The 18,773-nt window shown below is 45.8% G+C and overlaps 2 protein-coding genes across 6 annotated transcripts in view; one reads left to right on the top strand and one right to left on the bottom strand.

Moving 5' to 3' along the window:
* The window catches only part of LOC117366210 (survival of motor neuron protein-like), a 72,541-nt gene that overhangs the window by 10,834 nt on the left and 42,934 nt on the right, over positions 1 to 18,773 (top strand). The gene's annotated exons all lie outside the window — the stretch shown is intronic.
* Positions 1 to 18,773, bottom strand: part of LOC117366212 (spindlin-W-like) — a 53,490-nt gene that overhangs the window by 26,881 nt on the left and 7,836 nt on the right. Inside the window, exon 2 of the mRNA XM_033957448.1 lies at positions 5,366 to 5,619. Coding sequence (XP_033813339.1) covers positions 5,366 to 5,619 — 254 coding nt within the window. The remainder of the gene's footprint in view (positions 1 to 5,365; positions 5,620 to 18,773) is intronic.

Raw genomic sequence — 18,773 nt, 5'->3', positions numbered from 1 at the left:
AGAGACACACAGACAGCCTGCTTTTTTTCCCCCAGCCTTTGCACTGGCTGGTCTAGAATTCATTGCCACACTGCTGGAAATTCATATTTCAAGCTGAACGTCAAGCTGCTAGTCAAACATCCCTGTCTGACTATGCCTCCACCCCCTGCAGACCACCGGATGCGCTTCTGGACAGGCGGAGGTGCAATAACGCAGACAGCGCGCTGCAGAACACTGCTGAGCCCCTAAGTGCACTACATAGTCTGCACTCTACCCCCCGTTTAACAGGAAGTGAAATTAGGTCAGGGATGGCCCTGAACTCCAAGGAAGACTAAGCAGACTGGCTAACAGGTACCCCTAAGGGATCGGCCTGTCAAGTACAGACCGAAGTCTGTGAATTCTCAAACAAGCAGCCTGTTAAAATTGCTTGAAATGCGAATGGGAACTAACTTCACTGAATGAAAAATAATAAATGTGGGAGAGCAGAACTCTAACACTTGCAGCCATGCAGAAGAGAAAGACTGGGGGTGGAGCTAAGCTGGTCTGTGAAGTACCCTAGAGGAGTGGAAAACCTGGAATGGTTCTCTTCTGCAATCCATGCAAGTAAAGGGAAATAATCCTATGGTTTAGAACAGGAGCTTCAAACTCAAATCACATAAGGGACCGAGATCTAAAACACAGGCTAAGTCATGGGCCGGATTTTTTATTAAGATACTTATCCCCTCCTTTGCTGATGCACAGCGTGGGCCCCAGCGCCGGTGGTGGCTCCGACGATCACAGGACTTCTGTGAGCGTTGGATCAATCGCTGCTGCCGCCAGCGGCAAAACCCACAATGTGTGCCAGCAAAGGAGGGGGTTAGTCTTAGTAGAAGTATAGGGATACAATCTCTCCAATCCCACACCAGCTACAAAATAAAAAAAAGATTTTTCTCTTTTTTAGGTCCTAATTTATACTTGCTGTCTAACACCAGTTCTGGCAGGATACACATTTCAAATTTGACATATTGTAATCACAAAATAGAAAATAAAATTATTTTTTCTACTTTTTGTTGTCTGGTCATTTTGCTTTTAGTCCCAGTTTCTCTTTCGGATTTTGTCTATCTTCTAATTCTCTTTCCAGTGTCTGCTATCCATTTTTTTTTTCTCCTTTTCTCTCTTGCTCCAGTCCCTGTCTCCAACATATTGATTTTTCCCTTTCAACTTTTCTCCTTTTTTCTTTTCTACCTCTGTCCTCTCAAATCTCGCCCTCTTTCTCATCCTTCTCCTTTAAATTTTCAGCTACCTATCAATTTTCCATCTTCTCTTATTCTGTAGCTCTCCCATTTCCCAACCTCCTATTTCCTTCTATCTCTCCTTTTGGTCCAACATTTTGCTCCCTCTCTTTTCTGTTCTTCTTCCCTCCCCCCCCTTGATGCTGAACAATGACAGAGTACAATACTGGGTTTCAAAAAGGGACTGGATGACTTCCTGGATGCGAAGGGGATTGCAGGGTATAGATAGAAGGTTACTCTACAGGACAAAAGCGAAAAGCGTATGTAAGTTTTAGGATAGGAGCACTATCAGGTCCTGGACCTGAGGGGCCACCGCGTGAGCGGACTGCCGGGCACGATGGACCTCCGGTCTGACCCGACAGAGGCAATTCTTATGTTCTTATGAGATGGAAGGAAAAATAAAAAAGAGATGCTGCATCTCCCTCTCCCTTCCATCTCTAGATCCAACTTCTTTCCCTTTCTCTTCCCAACTGCCCCCATCCTATCTCTCCCCCTGTATGCCTGCCTCCCTTCTCTGCCCCCAGAGCCACCATTTCTCCCTTTCTCTTCCCAACAGTTCTCCCTTCAAGTATCTTGTTCCCTCGTCCTCCACACTACCCCAGGTCCAACCTCTCTCCCTTCATCTCACTTTCCTCACAGCCCAGCTTGCCTTTCCCTCCAGCGCCAATCCCTGTCTCCTCACAGCCCAGCGTGTCTTTCCCTCCAGCGCCAATCCGATGTTGCCACCAAGCCGAAGAGTCTGCCGGCCTCAGCAATTCGGCAGTGTTATATGTGGCTCCCCCTCCTGCTTTTCGCCTGCCATGGTCTGTCTCCAATGATGCGCAACTTCCTGTTTCCGCCTGGGTGGACTGCGGCAGACGGAAGACAGGAGGAGGAACCACGGACAACACTGCTGAGACTTTCCGACGTGACCACAATGTCGGACCGGTGCGGGAGGGAGGACATGCTGGGCTGAGAAGGGGAACTTCGGGAGCATTGCCGCAGGCCACATAAAAAGGCCAGGCGGACCGAATTAGAGTGCAAATTGTGGTGTTCCTCAAGGGTCATCTGTGTCTCCTTTGCTTTTTAATTTGTATATGAGCTCTTTGGCTGATTGACAAATTTAGGCATTTTTATTTTATCTTATGCTGCTGATATTTTTATCTTAAGCCCAGCATTGGATAATCTGGAGGCGGCTTTGAGATTTGTTCAAAAGGGATATTAGTGGATAACTGGGCAGCCAATAATTTCTTATAGTTGAACAAAAAACCCACCCCACCCACCCCCCTTTTACAAAAAGCAAAGAAGAGGTTTTTAGCACCAGCCAGCGAACTGTATACTCTGCGATGCTCCGACAGTCAGAGTTCCTATGAGCACTGGAGCAGCACCAACTGGCGCTAAAAACCTCTTCTACGCTATTGTAAAAGGGGGATAAATTAGCTTGTTGGTAATCCAAGTGGGTTTATTGGTCAGAAAATAGTACCAAGTACTGGAGAAATTCATACAATAGAAGAAAAATCTAGGTTTTTGGGAATTATTTTGGACTGTGATTTGACATTTGAGAATCAATTAAATGGATTGGTAAAGTGTCTTTTCTTTATTGTCCCTCCAGACTGGCAGAGCACTAATGGGTATAAGTGGGCTGTGCAGTCCCAAGTACAATCAGTCTGTTCTCAGTCTCCAGCCTATGCAGTCTTTTAACTGGTTTAGTGTAGGGCTGTTGAATTTTGTTTACATTGGCCTTCTTGTCCCTGTTTGTCGTGCCGGACTGAGCTTGGGGACTCATTCAGGGGTTCGACCTTGGGAGTACCACACTCGACTGGTTGAGTGCCTCTCTCCATTTCCCCCACCTCCCCAAATTTTTATTTTAGAGGTGCCTCAGCTGTAAGCCTTGCCATCAAATACAGGTAAAGCATATAGGTTTAAGAGCCAGTGGGATTTGTTCAAGGTAAATTAAAGTTATATTGAAAAAATAGTACTGAGGCAGCCTTCAGTTAAGTTTATTTGAATTTTATTGCTAACCGGCACTTTTCTTTTTCCCTGTAGCAGTTTTCGCATTGAGCACTTTTAAGCTGAGAAAGTGTTCATTGTGCTCCAGATGTGCAGTTGATGTGGCCGGCGTGTGCACAAAGTGCACTGGCCGCCACGAAGGGGAATCGTCGATTTTGGGTGTACTACTCATCAGCAGCAGGCAGTAAGGAAACTCGGGCTTCCCCTACCGCCCACACAGGGATTTCCCCAGCCATGACTGTCTGGGAAATAAGGTTTCCCTTACCGCCAATAGTGCTGAGGACTACTTTTTCGCTGCTGCCAGCTTGCCTGCTTTAGCAGCTGAGTCTGTTCAGGCCTCTTTGCCGCTGCAGGCCTCAGAGTTTTTTTCAGCAGGTTTTTTGCTGGTTATGGCAGGAAGCTCCGCCATCTTACCTGTGGCCTCAGTGACCTTTCCCCTGTTTTAGAGACAAAAACAGGTTTCTCCTGTGTCTCCTGCTTTGGCAGCGAGTCCTTCTTGGCTGCCATGGGGGTTTGCCCCTGATTTTGTTTTAGCCATGTACAAGGCTTATTTGCAGGCAGCCGGGGGTTCTGTTTCTTCCCCAGGATTCTCTGGTTTTTCATGGGGAGGGGGAGGCTTGCCTTCCACATCCACCCCCATTCAGCCCCCCTCGGCATCGGCTCTGGCCCAGTCCCCCCGTCTTCGCCTAAGTGGCCGCAGAATTTTTTGTTTGCAGATGTGTTTTCACCTGATGAGGACTTGGATACCGCAGACGTGTTTTTTGGAGACACCAGCTAGCAAGGATGCGTCGGTGGTGCTTATTTTTCACCGGGAAGAGCTACAGGACCTTATTCTTCAGTTTCATCAGTTTTACACTTGGCTTGAAGAAGTTGAGAAACTCTGCTCTATACTGTGTGAACTTGAGACACAGTCAAGTTCCACTAGAAGAATTTGTGTGGTCCAGAGAACAACTTCCCCAGGGCTTTGCCTGAAGTGCAACGGGTTGCTCTTCACTTATTCAAAATGTGCAACATAGGTATGTGTGTGAAGGATCCTTGGCAGTGTACCATCTTCCATTGTATTTCTATGGAAGGATCAAGTAGAGTTCTGTTAACTGACTTTTAGTTATCTGGTGTTCTGGATTAACTGACCATCAGGAATCCAGGTTCTGTCCACTCCCTCTCTCCAATCAGGGCACTAACCATACCTTCCAGATCCTCCCCCCCTCCCCAAACAGCAGCATAAGAACATAAGGGTAGCCTTACTGGGTCAGACCAATGCTCATCTAACCCAGTATCCCGCTTTCACGGTGGCCGATACAGATCTCAAGTTCCTGGCAAAACCCCAAATAGTAACAACATTCATGCTACCAATTTAGGGCAAGCAGTGGCTTCCCCCATGTCTGTCTCAATAGCATACTATGGACTTTTCCTCCAAGAACTTGTCCAAAAACCTTTTTTTTTTAAAACCAGCTTCATTAACTGCTCTTACCACATCTTCTGGCAATGCGTTCCAGAGTTTAATTATTCTCAAAGTGATAAAATATTTCTTCCTATTGGTTTTAAAGTATTTCCCCATAATTTCATTCAGTGTCCCCTAGTCTTTGTAGTTTTTTATGGAGTAAAAAAAAAAAATAAAAAAAAATCTAATTGTACCCAATCTACACCACTCAGCAGCCTTTTTATTCCCAGACACCTCACCTAACTCAACCAAGCTTAACCCCCTCCTAATGCTGGTGCCCCTTTCAAAATGGCTGCCATGAACTCTAGCAGCAGTCTTGCAAGTCATAGGTCAGTGACTATTTTGAAAGCAGCACTGGCACAAGCAAGAGTGACTGGGGATTTTCCCTGCCCCAGTCTCACCACTAGGGCCTATGCTTGGTTGGTTTGGTGGGGAGGAGATACAGACTGCTACTGTTTGGAAGGGGTTAAAGAGGGAGGTATGCAGTGCAATGTGTAGGGTCTGACCTATTAGTCCTATCTACCTTAGATATCAAGACTCTACTGTACTTCTATATCCTAACATGCAATGCTGGCAAAATTTAGTATTTTCCCAAGGTTTGTACAATCCTTTTCCACAACATACAAGGCTATTTGTTATAAAAAGCAAGTTTGGTAAAGACACCAATATTCAATGGAATTCTTACCTGATCTCCTAGGCAAAATCTGCAGGTTTTTCACTCGCTTATCTTTAAAGAGCTCAATTCCATACACGCAGTCAAAGCCGTCATACTTTACTAAGTACAGGGAAAGATTCACCTCCATCTGATCAAGCACAAGTCCTTTCCATTGGCTGATCTTCTTAGAGTTCTCTTGCCATCCATGTTGAATAGTCTCACCAGTGAGGAGTGGGGGCCACTGTGAAGTCACAGGATGCTCTAGCTCTTCACTGCTCTGTTTTCTGCATTGTTGTATTAGAAAATAATGGAGTTAATAAATCCTAAACCAGTTCCTAATTTAGGGTAAGAAACACTAAATTCAGTCTGTAACAAACAGTTTTTTTTGTTTTTTTTTAAAGGAGGCAGATAAAGACTGACTTGGCCCTTCTAGACTGCCCTGTAAATGTTTAGAGTAGTGACTGGTAGTCCTATGCCTTTCTGAAAGCATGATTTAAAGGTCAATTGACAGGATATCCAGTAGTTAGTCTTACATAGTACCAGCTAATCTTTACTTTCCATGACTGAGTACATGATGCACGACCTACTCCTACTGGAGCGCTGGTCTAGGTCCTGGCAACTCAGCTTCAATGCCAAAAAATGCAAAGTCATGCACCTGGGCAGCCAAAATCCATGCAAGACTTACACCCTTAATGGCGAGATCCTAACAAGAACTGAAGCAGAACGAGACTTAGGGGTGATCGTCAGTGAGAACATGAAGACTGCCAATCAAGTGGAGCAAGCTTCATCCAAGGCAAGGCAAATCATAGGTTGCATACGCAGGAGTTTCGTCAGCCGTAATCCGAAGTCATTATGCCATTGTTTAGATCCATGGTGAGGCCCCACCTGGAATACTGTGTGCAATTCTGGAGGCCGCATTACCGTAAGGATGTGCTGAGACTGGAGTCGGTCCAGAGAATGGCCACCCGGATGGTCTCAGGACTCAAGGATCTCCTGTACGAGGAACGGCTGGATAAGTTGAAGCTGTACTCACTCGAGGAACACAGAGAGAGGGGTGACATGATTGAGACATTCAAGTATCTCACGGGCCGCATCGAAGTGGAAGAAGATATCTTCTTTTTCAAGGGTCCCTCGGCAACAAGGGGGCATCCGTGGAAAATCAGGGGCGGGAAACTGCACGGGGACACCAGGAAATTCTTTTTCACTGAAAGGGTGGTTGATCGCTGGAATAGTCTTCCACTTCAGGTTATTGAGGCCAGCAGCGTGTCTGATTTTAAGGCCAAATGGGATAGACACGTGGGATCTATTCATAGAGAAAGGTAGGGGAGGGTCATTGGGGTGGGCAGACTAGATGGGCCATGGCCCTTATCTGCCGTCTATTTCTATGTTTCTATCCAGTTTCACAATGTCTCTCTCACTTTTTTTTCTTTTCAATTTAAATCATAAATCAGGAACAGGCAGTACAATACAGCAATAGCACTCTTTTTATCTCAGTGACTTAAATTTTTGCATATCACAGAATGTTAATATCTTGCTTTAAGATCATAATTTGAAAAAGTGAACTCTATGATCCTGAAATGTACAGTACAACTCCCCCCCCCAAAAAAAATCCAGTTTCTCCTGTTTGATATTGTTATATCCATATTCTTTGTCTTCAAAATCACAAATATCTGAAATAGAACTTTTAATTTTTTTCTTAAAATTTATGTACCTTTGCACCCATTCTCACACTGCCCGAAGCAAGAGGGGTCCCAGCTTCTGCTTCTCGAGAACTCATCTCAGTTGCTAATCCCACTCAAACTTTGGGATCCCTGCAGAACTTGCATTGCACTCCTAGCATTTCAATGCCTCTTTTCCTCAGGCTCGGCACTAGCAGCAATGGTCCATGTTAAGAATGTGGCTGCCAAACACACATGGTGGATTTGAAAACTATCCCCTCCCTCCCATATGCTCACCTGTCGCACAGAAGGGAGAAAGAGAGAGGACCATCAATACAACAAACAAATACTTGAAGGCTTCCCTCTTTTTAATTCCGTAGGCTGTTCAAAGGCGGCACTCTGGATTCCAAGAACAAACCTCCAGAGCCGCGACTGCCAACAAGATATGCACATCAAGTGTGGGGCCTTGAGCACTTGTGCATGCTCAAGGTCTGCTGGCTCCTGCCTTCTCCAAGATTCTCTGAGGAGGATGGAACCAGCAGGCCTTGAGCATGAGCAAATGCTCAAGGCCCCACACTGGATCTGCGTATGTCATTGGTAGTTGTGGCTTTCTTGTGCTTCGTGGCAGCAGCTTTCTTCTGCACCAACTGGTAAGCTGCTGGCTGAAGAGGGGGTGGATAAGTAGGATAGTGATGCTAAGTTCATTGGTGAGGGGCCTCTATAATAGACAGCGGCAATGGTATTCATTGAGGGGGGGGTAGCACATGGCAGTGCACAGCCGTGGTAGTCATTGGGGTTGAGTGGAGGAGGAAGAAGAGGACAGCCACACCAGTGGTCAGGTGGTGGCTCGAATATAAATATTTGAATATACAGTAAAACCTTGAATTGCAAGTAACTTGGTTTGCAAGTGTTTTGCAAGACAACCAAACATTTTATTAAATTTTAACTTGATATACAAGCAATGTCATAGAAACATAGAAACATAGAAAAAGCGGCAGAAAAGGGCTATAGCCCACCAAGTCTGCCCATTCCAAGTATCCTCCCCCCTGAGTTTACTTCCTTAAAGATCCCACGTGAGTATCCCATTTTCTCTTAAAATCCGTCACGCTGCTGGCCTTTATCACCTGGAGTGGGAGTCTGTTCCAATGATCCACAACTCTCTCGGTGAAGAAATACTTCCTGAAGTCGCCATGAAACTTCCCTCCCCTGATTTTTAGCGGATGCCCTCTGGTGGTTGAGGGTCCCATGAGCCGGAATATATCATCTTCTGACTCGATGTGCCCCGTGATATACTTACACGTTTCAATCATATCTCCCCGTTCCCTTCTTTCCTCAAGTGAGTACATCCGCAATTTCTCTAGTCTTTCTTCATACGCGAGATCCTTGAGCCCCAAGACCATCCTGGTGGCTGTTCGCTGTACCGACTCGATTCTCAGCACGTCCTTTCGGTAGTGAGGTCTCCAAAACTGAACGCAGTACTCTAAGTGAGGCCTCACCATGGCTCTGTACAACGGCATCATAACTTCAGGTCTCCTGCTGACGAAACCTCTGCGGATACACCCCATCATTTGTCTTGCTCTGGAGGAAGCCTTCTCCACTTGATTGGCAACCTTCATGTCCTCGCTAATGATCACTCCTAGATCGCGTTCCGCTGTGGTCCTAACCAAGGTTTCACCATTTAGTACATAAGTTCTACGCGGGTTTCTCTTTCCCAGGTGCATTACCTTGCATTTTTTAGCATTGAAGCCAAGCTGCCAAGTAGTTGACCATTGTTCCAGCAGCAGTAGATCGTGTGTCATATTATCAGGTAATAAGCTTCTACCTACTATGTTGCAAAGTTTGGCGTCGTCGGCGAACAGCGATACCTTTCCCTTAAGTCCTTGCGTCATATCTCTTATGAATAAGTTGAATAGAATCGGACCCAGGACCGAGCCCTGCGGCACTCCACTTATCACGTCCGATGCTTCAGATGGGGTACCGTTCACCACTACCCTTTGATGTCTGCCGCTCAGCCAATCCCCAACCCATGTAGTTAGAGTGTCTCCTAATCCTATCGATTTTAGCTTGTTCAGTAATCTTCGATGAGGGACGCTATCAAATGCTTTACTGAAGTCCAAATACACTACGTCCAGTGACTCTCCAGCATCCAGTTGTCTAGTAACCCAGTCAAAAAAGCTAATCAGATTAGATTGGCAGGATCTACCCTGGGTGAACCCGTGTTGGTGTGGATCACGCAGTTTTTCTTCGTCTAGGATTGTGTCAATATTCTGTTTGATCAGTGTTTCCATGAGTTTACACACTATAGACGTGAGACTTACTGGTCTGTAGTTTGCTGTCTCTGTCCTGCAGCCCTTTTTGTGGAGTGGGATTACGTTGGCGGTTTTCCAGTCCAAGGGGACCCTTCCTGTGCTTAGGGAAAGATTGAAAAGAACAGATAATGGTTCTGCCAGGACTTCATACAGTATACACACATCACAACTGAGCCGATGGTGCTCTCCGACACTGCAAGAGAGATCCCACGTGCCTATCCCAGATCCTTTTGAATTCAGACACAGTCTGTCTCCACCACCTCTTCTGGGAGACTGTTCCAGGCATATACCACCCTTTCTGTAAAAAAGTATTTCCTTAGATTACTCCGGAGCCTATCACCTCTTAACTTCATCCTATGTCCTCTCATTGCAGAGTTTTCTTTCAAATGAAAGACTCGACTCATGCACATTTACATTATGTAGGTATTTATATGTCTCTATCATATCTCCCCTCCCCAGTATACAGATTGAGATCTTTAAGTCTATCCCCATACGTCTTATGATGAAGACTACATACCATTTTAGTAACCTTCCTCTAGACAGATTCCATCCTTTTTATATCTTTTTGAAGGTGAAGCCTCCAGAATTGTACACAATATTCTAAATGCGGTCTCACCAAAGTCTTATACAGTGGCATCAATACCTCCTTTTTCCTACTGGCCATACTTCTCCCTATGTAACCTAGCATCCTGGCTTTCGCCGTCACCTTTTCAACCTGTTTGGCCACCTTAAGATCATCACATACAATCACACCCAAGTCCTGCTCTTCTGTCGTGCACATAAGTTCTTCATCCCCTAAACTGTATTGTTCCCTTGGGGTTTTGCAGCCTAAATGCATGACCTTGAATTTCTTACCATTAAATTTTAGCTGCCAAATCAGACCATTCTACAAACTTCGCCAGGTCTTTCTTCATGTTATTCACACCATCCAGCGTAGCTACTCTATTGCAGATTTTGATATCATCCGCAAAGAGGCAAATCTTACCTGACAACCCTTCAGCTATATTGTTTATAAAAATGTTAAAAAGAACAGGCCCAAGAACAGAACGTTGAGGCACACCACTGGTAACATCCCTTTCCTCAGAGTGATCTCCATTGATCATTACCCTCCGTCGCCTTCCACTCAACCAGTTCTTGACCCAGCCTGTCACTTTGGGACCCATCCCGAGGGCACTCAGTTTATTAATTAGACGTCTAGCACACATCCTCTATCCAATTCTCTGGTCACCCAGTCAAAGAAATTGATTCATCCCCCCTCTCCCCCAAAAAATAAGACTCACCGATTCAGTGAACAGCCCCCCCCTCCCCGAGCCTGACATATCTCCAGGATCTCCTAAAGCAGCAGCAGTAGTGGTGAGGGGTTTTGAGGCAGATGGAAGCTTTTAAAATCAAAATAGCAAAACCAAGATGGCTGCTGCAATAACGATTTTTGTGCCTAAAACAGCCCATGGCAGCAAACAAGAAAGACAAAAAATTCAGGGAAGGGTTTCTTGGAGGTGGGGGACCTAGTTCCTAGCCATAGAAACCTCTGAAAGTAACTTTTAAGAACTCCTCACACATTTTCACTCACTGTGCCATGCTTAATGTTGGAAGCTGCTCACACTGAACCTCTAGTCAGAGGTACGAGGGGCATTCAATAATTTAGTAGGAAAGAATAGAGTGTTCAAAAATTTTGTGGGTTTTTTTTCAATATCGTTTCCTGATAGCATCAAACACTTCATCCATTTTTCCTGAAATGACGTTAACCCCTTTGAAAAGAATTCTTCGTTTGACCTTCAAACTAGGACATCACGGCTTCCTTGATGTCTTTATCACGTGAAAACCACTATCACAGAAGAGATTTTTTCAAAATGCGGAACAGAACAGTGTTCTCCCCAGAAATTTTTTTCAGCCGGGTGGCATGAAAAAGTCGCCGGGTGGGGCGGGACGGGGAAATTTGGTGGTTAGAATAGGATCATTAAATCCAGTGGCGTACCTAGTATATATGACAGCCAGTGCTAATCATTTTTAACAACCCTCTCCTCTATATAAAAAAGTTATTTTTTAGTAATAATCCATGAGTCACACAACAAGGGTACATCTAGGACAAGGCAGCATCTTAAACACTGCAGTGAGCACTAGAACACCAACACACACACTGTAAAACTAAACAAACCAGATCCTGCACAATCAATTGATCCTGTACAGTTGATGCTAACAGAAAACCATGTCCTTTTCATACACACAGAACACAGATACACCCTTGCCCAATATGGAATAATCACAAACTAAAAATAAAAATACGTAGACAAAAATTAAACTGAACCACCAAGAAACCAGAATCTGCCACCACAGAAACAGTGACACTTGTCCCCTAATACTGTGCAAAATATAAAGACAGTAAATGTAAATTTGAAAAAACTGATACATAATCACCACTTTACAAATTAACAAATAAAAATAAAACAAATTGAAGATAAGAATATACCATTTTATTGGGCTAATCAATTTTTCAATTAACTTTTAAAGGCCACAGCCTCCTTCTTCAGGTCAATATAGTATACTGCTGTTACATTATACTGTCCTGACCTGAGATAGGGGGTTTTGGTCTCTAAAAGTTAGTAAAAAATGTATTAAAATAAGTCCAGTAAAAAGATTACCTTATTTTCTGTTTCTAAAAGTTTTATCAATACAACTAATATTATTTTATTCTAAAGCAACAAAAAATATTTTTTCTATCTTTTGTCATTTCTGCTTTAATCATCTTGTCTTCACTCTCTTCTTTCTAGCCAGCATCTGTCCTCTCTCTGTCTTCCATGTAGCATCAGCCCTTTCCATTCACTGTCTGCCCTCTCCCTGTTCCATATGGTATCTTCCCTCTTTCTATGCTCCTTCCATAAACTGTCTATCCTGTGCCCCGTCTCTCCTTTGTACATGATTGATTTCAGCTCTGCCAGCTCTCCATTTTTCTCTCTCTGTCACCACCTCCTCTGGCATCTCTCTCTTCTCCTTTCTTTCCTTCCCACCCCACGGGCTGGCATCTCTGTCTCCTTCCCTTCCCTGATTCCCTGGCATCTCTCTCCTTTTCTTCCATCTCTCCCTCCCCCTCCATGCCCTGGCATCTCCTTTCATTCCTTCCTTTCCCACCCTCCCCCATCTTCCTTCTCCCTTTCTTTCTCCCTCCAGTTGTGTGCAGCAATTCTCTCCACCCTCTGCTCCCTTTCCTCCTTCTGTCACCCCATCCCCGGTCATGAACTTCTTCGGGCAGCAGCAGCAGCATTCACAATTTGCTGCTGTTGCCAGCTTCGGGCCTTCTCTGTTGGATTCTACCTTCATGGAAACAGGAAATAGGCAGGACTCGGCAGAGAGGAAGACCTGAAGCTGGCAACAGCAGCAAATTGTAAACACTGCCCAAAGAAGTTAATGACGCTAGTTAAAGTTAAAGTTAAAGAGCAACCAGAGCAGCCCACTTCTCCCCACCCCCACCCCGCTGACCCTCCTATCTCTCCCTTACATGCGAACCCCACCGTGAGATGACCGACAAACCTCCCTCCACGAGCATTGGCAGCTGCAGCAATCTAAACAGTTATAGCTATAATACCAAGAAAATTGCTTCATTAATAAAAAATAATAGCAAATTTTAAGAAAAATGGAGCTTTGTAATCAGTGACTTTGAGGGACCCCGGGAAGGGCTTTCAAATTTTTAAAAAAAATTATTTTCTGATCAAGTACAATCAAATTCATGGGGAAAACTTCAATTCAGTTTTTCCAACTTTAGATTTTTCTGAATAGCCTTTGAAAGCAGACATGGAAGATTGGCTCAGCCTTCTGGTCAGGACAATGTGATGGTGACACTTCTCACTCACCATTTGTCCTTTTGTGGGAGGAAGGCCCAGCTGTGAAAAGGAGGAGCAGGAAAAAGGGAGTGGGGGGCTCTGAAAATGACAATGAAGAAAAAGCAAATTCTGTAATGACAGTAAAGGAGAGGTAAAAGACTGCTCAGTTTGGCTCTTCTGAGCTGCCAAAAAAAACCAAAAACCCCAGCTGAAATAACTACCAAGAAAACAGCAGTATTAACAAGGGGGCTTGCAAGAATTTCCATTAAGATGGCAATTTGTTAGTGCACTTTTTAAACAAATTATTTATAGCAGTACAGCCACTCTGCTCACACTTTTATTTTGAAATTCAGCTGGTTATAAGTAATAAAAACCCCATATACACCCCCAACAAACCGCGGGGCCTAATACCTTCTCACTCTGGCCACTTTCTACCCCTACTCTCGCGCTTCCCGTGCACCTGCGTTGTAGAAGTGATTGAGCACGCCGGTCTCACCAAAGTCCAGTTTGTTGAAGTGCAGCGGCTCCAGGGCGGCTGTCACACTCTCGCACGCCTCCCGCAGGCACTGCAGCGCCACCGCTGGGCTCGCCTCATTGATTATATAAGGCCACCATCATCCTCCTGCTGCTACTGCCTGCGCCAGTAAAGTGCTGGCTGTGGTAACCACAACCGATAGCCCCTCACTGCACCACTTCATAAAAACTAAGGAGCGATGTAGAGAAGTGCTGCCGGGTCCTGCCTTCGCGGAAACAGAAAGTAGGCAGGACCCAGCAGCAAGAGCAACAAATTGTAAGTTTCCCGCCTTAGTCCGTAGCGAACTTATGCTCCAGGGCTCTGACGTGTGTGCCGGTTTCCCTTCTCTTCCCCCCTCCCCGCCCCGGACATAATTTCCAGTTTCGGAGGGAAGAGAAGGGAAGCCGGCACGCACATGTTGAGAGCCCTGAAACAAGCGTTTGCTACGGGCTAAGACGGGAGACAGGTTAGTGAAGCATTTGCTCTTCTTGCTGCCGGGTCCTGCCTACTTTCTGTTTCCGCGAAGGCAGGACCCGGCAGTATTTCCCCCAATAGAGCCCCGGAGCATAAGCTCGCTACGGGCTGAAATCTCCAAGCCGGTTTTTTTTGTTTGTTTTTTTTTTAATGTTCAGCAGCGGCGGCAACAGCAGATAATAGCCGAGCGCTTGTCTAAATTAGCTGGGCGGACCATCCAGCTAAAAGGCCCTAGGGAGAACACTGCAGAAAATAATCCAAGGGAGCCAGGTCAGGGCTGTAAGGTGGATGGTTCAGCTGCTGAAACCCATATTCTTGGATGGCAGCCTGCGATTGTCATGACACATGCACCGGTGCATTGTTGAGGAAAACACAGAAAGGGTGTAGCTTCTTCACGTCTTTTTTCCTTGACTGACTCCCACAAAGCGATCACTGAGTTGGTGGTAACTTTCCCTGGTTATGGTTATCTTGTATGGCATGAACACCAGAAGCAAAAATCTTTCATCTCAGAAGACAGTTGCCATGATTTTGCAAGCAGATTTTTGTCTTTAACTTTTTGGGGGTGGTGGACTGCATTGACTCCATTTTGGACTCAGGATCTCTGTGATAGACCCAAGTTTTCTCTCCAGTCACAAAAGATGAAAAAAATTCACTTGGTCTTCACAGAACATCTCCAAGTTCCCCTGACAGCACTGGAGCCTCATGGTCTTCAGACATGGCTTCAGCATTCCTGGAACCCATCTTGCACTTACCTTGGACATGCCCAACTTTTCATGAATTATTTTCCAAACTGTACTGTAGGAATGATGCTGCACACACAAGGCTCAGAGTGGGAGGAGGCGACCTAAAAGGATCGTCTCTCCCCCTTTTATTGAGAATCATAGTTCCATTAATTACTTAGCTAATGCTCTACAAGGTTATAATATCATAATGCATTTACAGTGAAGATTAGACCAAGACAAAACATTGTTTACATATTTCATGTGATTCACAAAGTTACTATCTCACGTGACATATGAATACATAATACAATAAAGTGATTCCCAATGTGTACATTTCTGATATGTATCAAATCTTACTATAGCATGCGACAGTTCAAAGATTATAAATCACAGTTACTTACCGTAACAGGTGTTATCCAGGGACAGCAGGCAGATATTCTCTACATGTGGGTGACGTTACAAACAATCAGGGACACAGGACTCCAGAGTAGATTATCTGACCAAATCAAGAGCCGTCAAAGCGGCAGTTAGAGAGGCCAAATTCCGCATGGAGGAGTCTCTAGCAAAGAACATCCAGAAGGGAGATAAATCCTTCTTCAGGTATATTAGTGACAGAAAAAAGAACTCGGGTGGGATAGTACGACTCAGAAAACCAGACGGAGACCATGTAGAGACGGACTCGGAAAAGGCCCAACTGTTCAATCTTCACTTGCGAGGCGCCGGGAATCGGCCCTCAGCCACAGACAAGGATTAAATCAGTAGACCCGTTTAGTAATTTCAAATTTACACCCAGCAGCGTCTACTGTGAGCTGTCAAAAATCAAGGTCAACAAGGCAATGGGGCCTGACAACCTACACCCTAGGGTACTCAGGGAGTTGGGTGATGTCTTGGCGGAACCACTATCCGCGCTCTTCAATCTCTCCCTTAGTACAGGTAACGTCCCGATGGACTGGAAGACGGCTAACGTCATTCCACTACACAAAAAAGGCTCCAGGATGGAGATGGCAAACTACAGATCAGTGAGTCTCACTTCAATAGTGAGCAAACTAATGGAAACCCTAATCAAGCGCCAATTGGATAGGATCATGGACGAGGAGAATCTGCGGGATCCCCGCCAACATGGATTTACTAAGGGGAGATCCTGCCAATCCAACCTGATCAGCTTCTTTGACTAGGTGACGAGGAAGCTGGATGTTGGCGAGTCCCTGGACATCGTCTACCTGGATTTCAGCAAAGCATTTGATAGCGTGCCACACCGCAGGTTGCTGAACAAGATGAGTTCTTTAGGTTTGGGCGACACATTAACCAAATGGGTTGGGAACTGGCTTGAAGGTAGGCTTCAGAGGGTGATGGTGAATGGCACCCCCTCCTAGATGTCGGAGGTGATAAGTGGAGTGCTACAGGGCTCCGTCCTGGGTCCGATCTTGTTCAACATCTATATAAGAGACTTGACAGAAGGGCTCCGAGGTAGAATAACATTGTTCGCCGATGATGCCAAACTGAGCAATGTAGTGAGCAAAAGCACAACAGACAAAAAAGCAATGACAGACGATATGGTGCATGACTTACTTCTGCTGGAGCACTGGTCTAGGTCCTGGCAACTCAGTTTCAATGCCAAAAAATGCAAAGTCATGCACCTGGGAAGCCAAAATCCATGCAAGATGTACACCCTAAATGGCGAGATCCTGACAAGAACTGAAGCAGAAAGAGACTTGGGGGTGATTGTCAGGGAAGACATGAAGTCTGCAAACCAAGTGGAGCAAGCTTCATCCAAAGCAAGGCAAATCATAGGTTGCATACGCAGGAGTTTCGTCAGCCGTAAACCTGAAGTCATTATGCCACTGTATAGATCCATGGTGAGACCGCACCTGGAGTACTGTGTACAATTCTGGAGGCCGCATTACCGCAAGGATGTGCTGAGACTGGAATCGGTCCAGAGAATGGCCACCAGGATGGTCTCGGGACTCAGGGAGCTCCCGTACGAGAAGCGGTTGGGGAATTTGCAGCTCTACTCACTCGAGGAGCGTCGAGAGAGGGGAGATATGATCGAGACATTCAAATATCTCACGGGCCGCATCAAGGTGGAAGAAGACATCTTCTTCTTTAAGGGTCCCGTGGCAACAAGGGGGCATTCGTGGAAAATCAAGGGCGGGAAACTGCACAGTGACACTAGGAAGTTCTTCTTCACTGAAAGGGTGGTTGATCGCTGGAATAGTCTTCCACTTCAGGTTATTGAGGCCACCAGTGTGGCGGATTTTAAGGCCAGATGGGATAGACATGTGGGATCTATCCGCAAAGACAGATAGGGAGGATCACTGGAGTGGGCAGACTTGATGGGCCGTGGCCCTTATCTGCCGTCTATTTCTATGTTTCTATGACGTCACCCACGGAGCCCCGTCGCGGACAGCTTTTCAAGCAAACTTGATTAAAGATCTCAAAGTTTGCTAGTGCTGTACCACACATGCGTGTGCCTTCCCGCTCCACTAGAGGGCACATCCCCTCCTCGTGGTCTTCAGTTCTTAGTTTTCCACGTTTTGCTAAGTGCCTTTCTAGCACCGCGGCTTCTTTGTTTTAGTCGGGAGTCGCTGTGCGGTTTATTCTTGTTTTTTTCTTTTCAATTCAGTGACCGGGGGCTCCCAGTTTGCCGTAGCCATTTTTTTCTTATGTCCCAGCCTCTCAGCGGGTTTAAAAAGTGCACGCAGTGCGGTCGAGTTATTTCAATCACAGACCCGCACCGCTGTGCCTGGGAGCTGATCACCCGACGGACTCCTGTCCTCGTTGTAACACTCTTCAGCCTCGGGCTCTGTGTCGGCGTTGGGCCAGGATTGCGGAGCTCTTCGCCATGGAGACTGACACCGCTTTGGCCCCGGTCTCGGCCTCAACGTCAGCCTCGAAGACCTCGGCCCCGGGCAAGTCTCCCTCGACTTCGAAGGTCTCAGCTTCGAAGACCTCAGCTCCGGATAAGTCTCCTCTTCCGTCTTCAGGTTCAATTCAGCTACCGAAGAAGCCTCTAATGGAGCGGGGAGGCACTAGCAAACTTTGAGATCTTCAATCAAAGTTTGCTTGTAGAGAATATGTAGAGAATATGCTGCCTGCTTGTCCAGGGATAATGCATACTTCTTAAGCTTTCTGGATTAGCCTTAAGTCAAGGCTTGCTCAGACAAAATCTGATTGCTGCCAATATAAGGGATGCTTAAACAAGATAAGGAAATAAGGGTAAATGTGTCAGGTTAATATGCGACAGGAAGGGAGAAGAAATGCCTCAGCATTCTGTCACAAGGTGCAAACCTTGTCCTTGCTTAGAATGTTTATGTGACAGGAGGGAGAGGGAATGAGAAACAGGGCCTCAGATCCGCACACAGGCCTAGATCCGCACACAGGGCCTAGGTCAGTGTGCCGTCCTGGCCTGTGTTCAGAACCGCCTGTGTGCTGACCCTGCCTGTGTTCTGATGCCCTGGATCAGAACTTATCAGATCTCCATCCCTACACTGTACTTGCCAAGATGCCCATTTCTTCAGCATTTCTGTGCAAGTTGCTTCCACAGGCCGTCCAGTGTGAGGGTCATCTTCAATGGACTCTCTACCCCACTTAAATTGCTTGCTCCAAAATTTTACTTTATAGGATGATGGGGCAGACTCACCATAAACTAGTCATGTGTTCATGGGTCTCCTAAGGCTTTTTCCCTTCATTTGTAAGAAATTTTATCACTGAATGGTGCTCCAAATTTCTTACTTGGTTCGCACGAAGACTCTCCTGACATCCTGTCTCTTGGAATATTAGACTTGAGTAACCTCGAGACATGTCACAACATGCTTGCTACTTTCTTTCATACCAGGTAGATAAATTATGAAAGATTTCTGCCTCAAGCAAGCCTGACAGAGAGAAATCAGCTTGTTTCTTTGGATTGCTGTCCAGTCTTCCCCCTTGGGACTGGACCCTCACACCC

This window comes from Geotrypetes seraphini, chromosome 8 (assembly GCF_902459505.1).
Source record: "Geotrypetes seraphini chromosome 8, aGeoSer1.1, whole genome shotgun sequence".
In the NCBI taxonomy this organism is placed as follows: domain Eukaryota; kingdom Metazoa; phylum Chordata; class Amphibia; order Gymnophiona; family Dermophiidae; genus Geotrypetes; species Geotrypetes seraphini.
The sequence above is the reverse complement of the archived record's forward strand: the minus strand, read 5'-3'. Positions and strand labels throughout refer to the sequence as shown.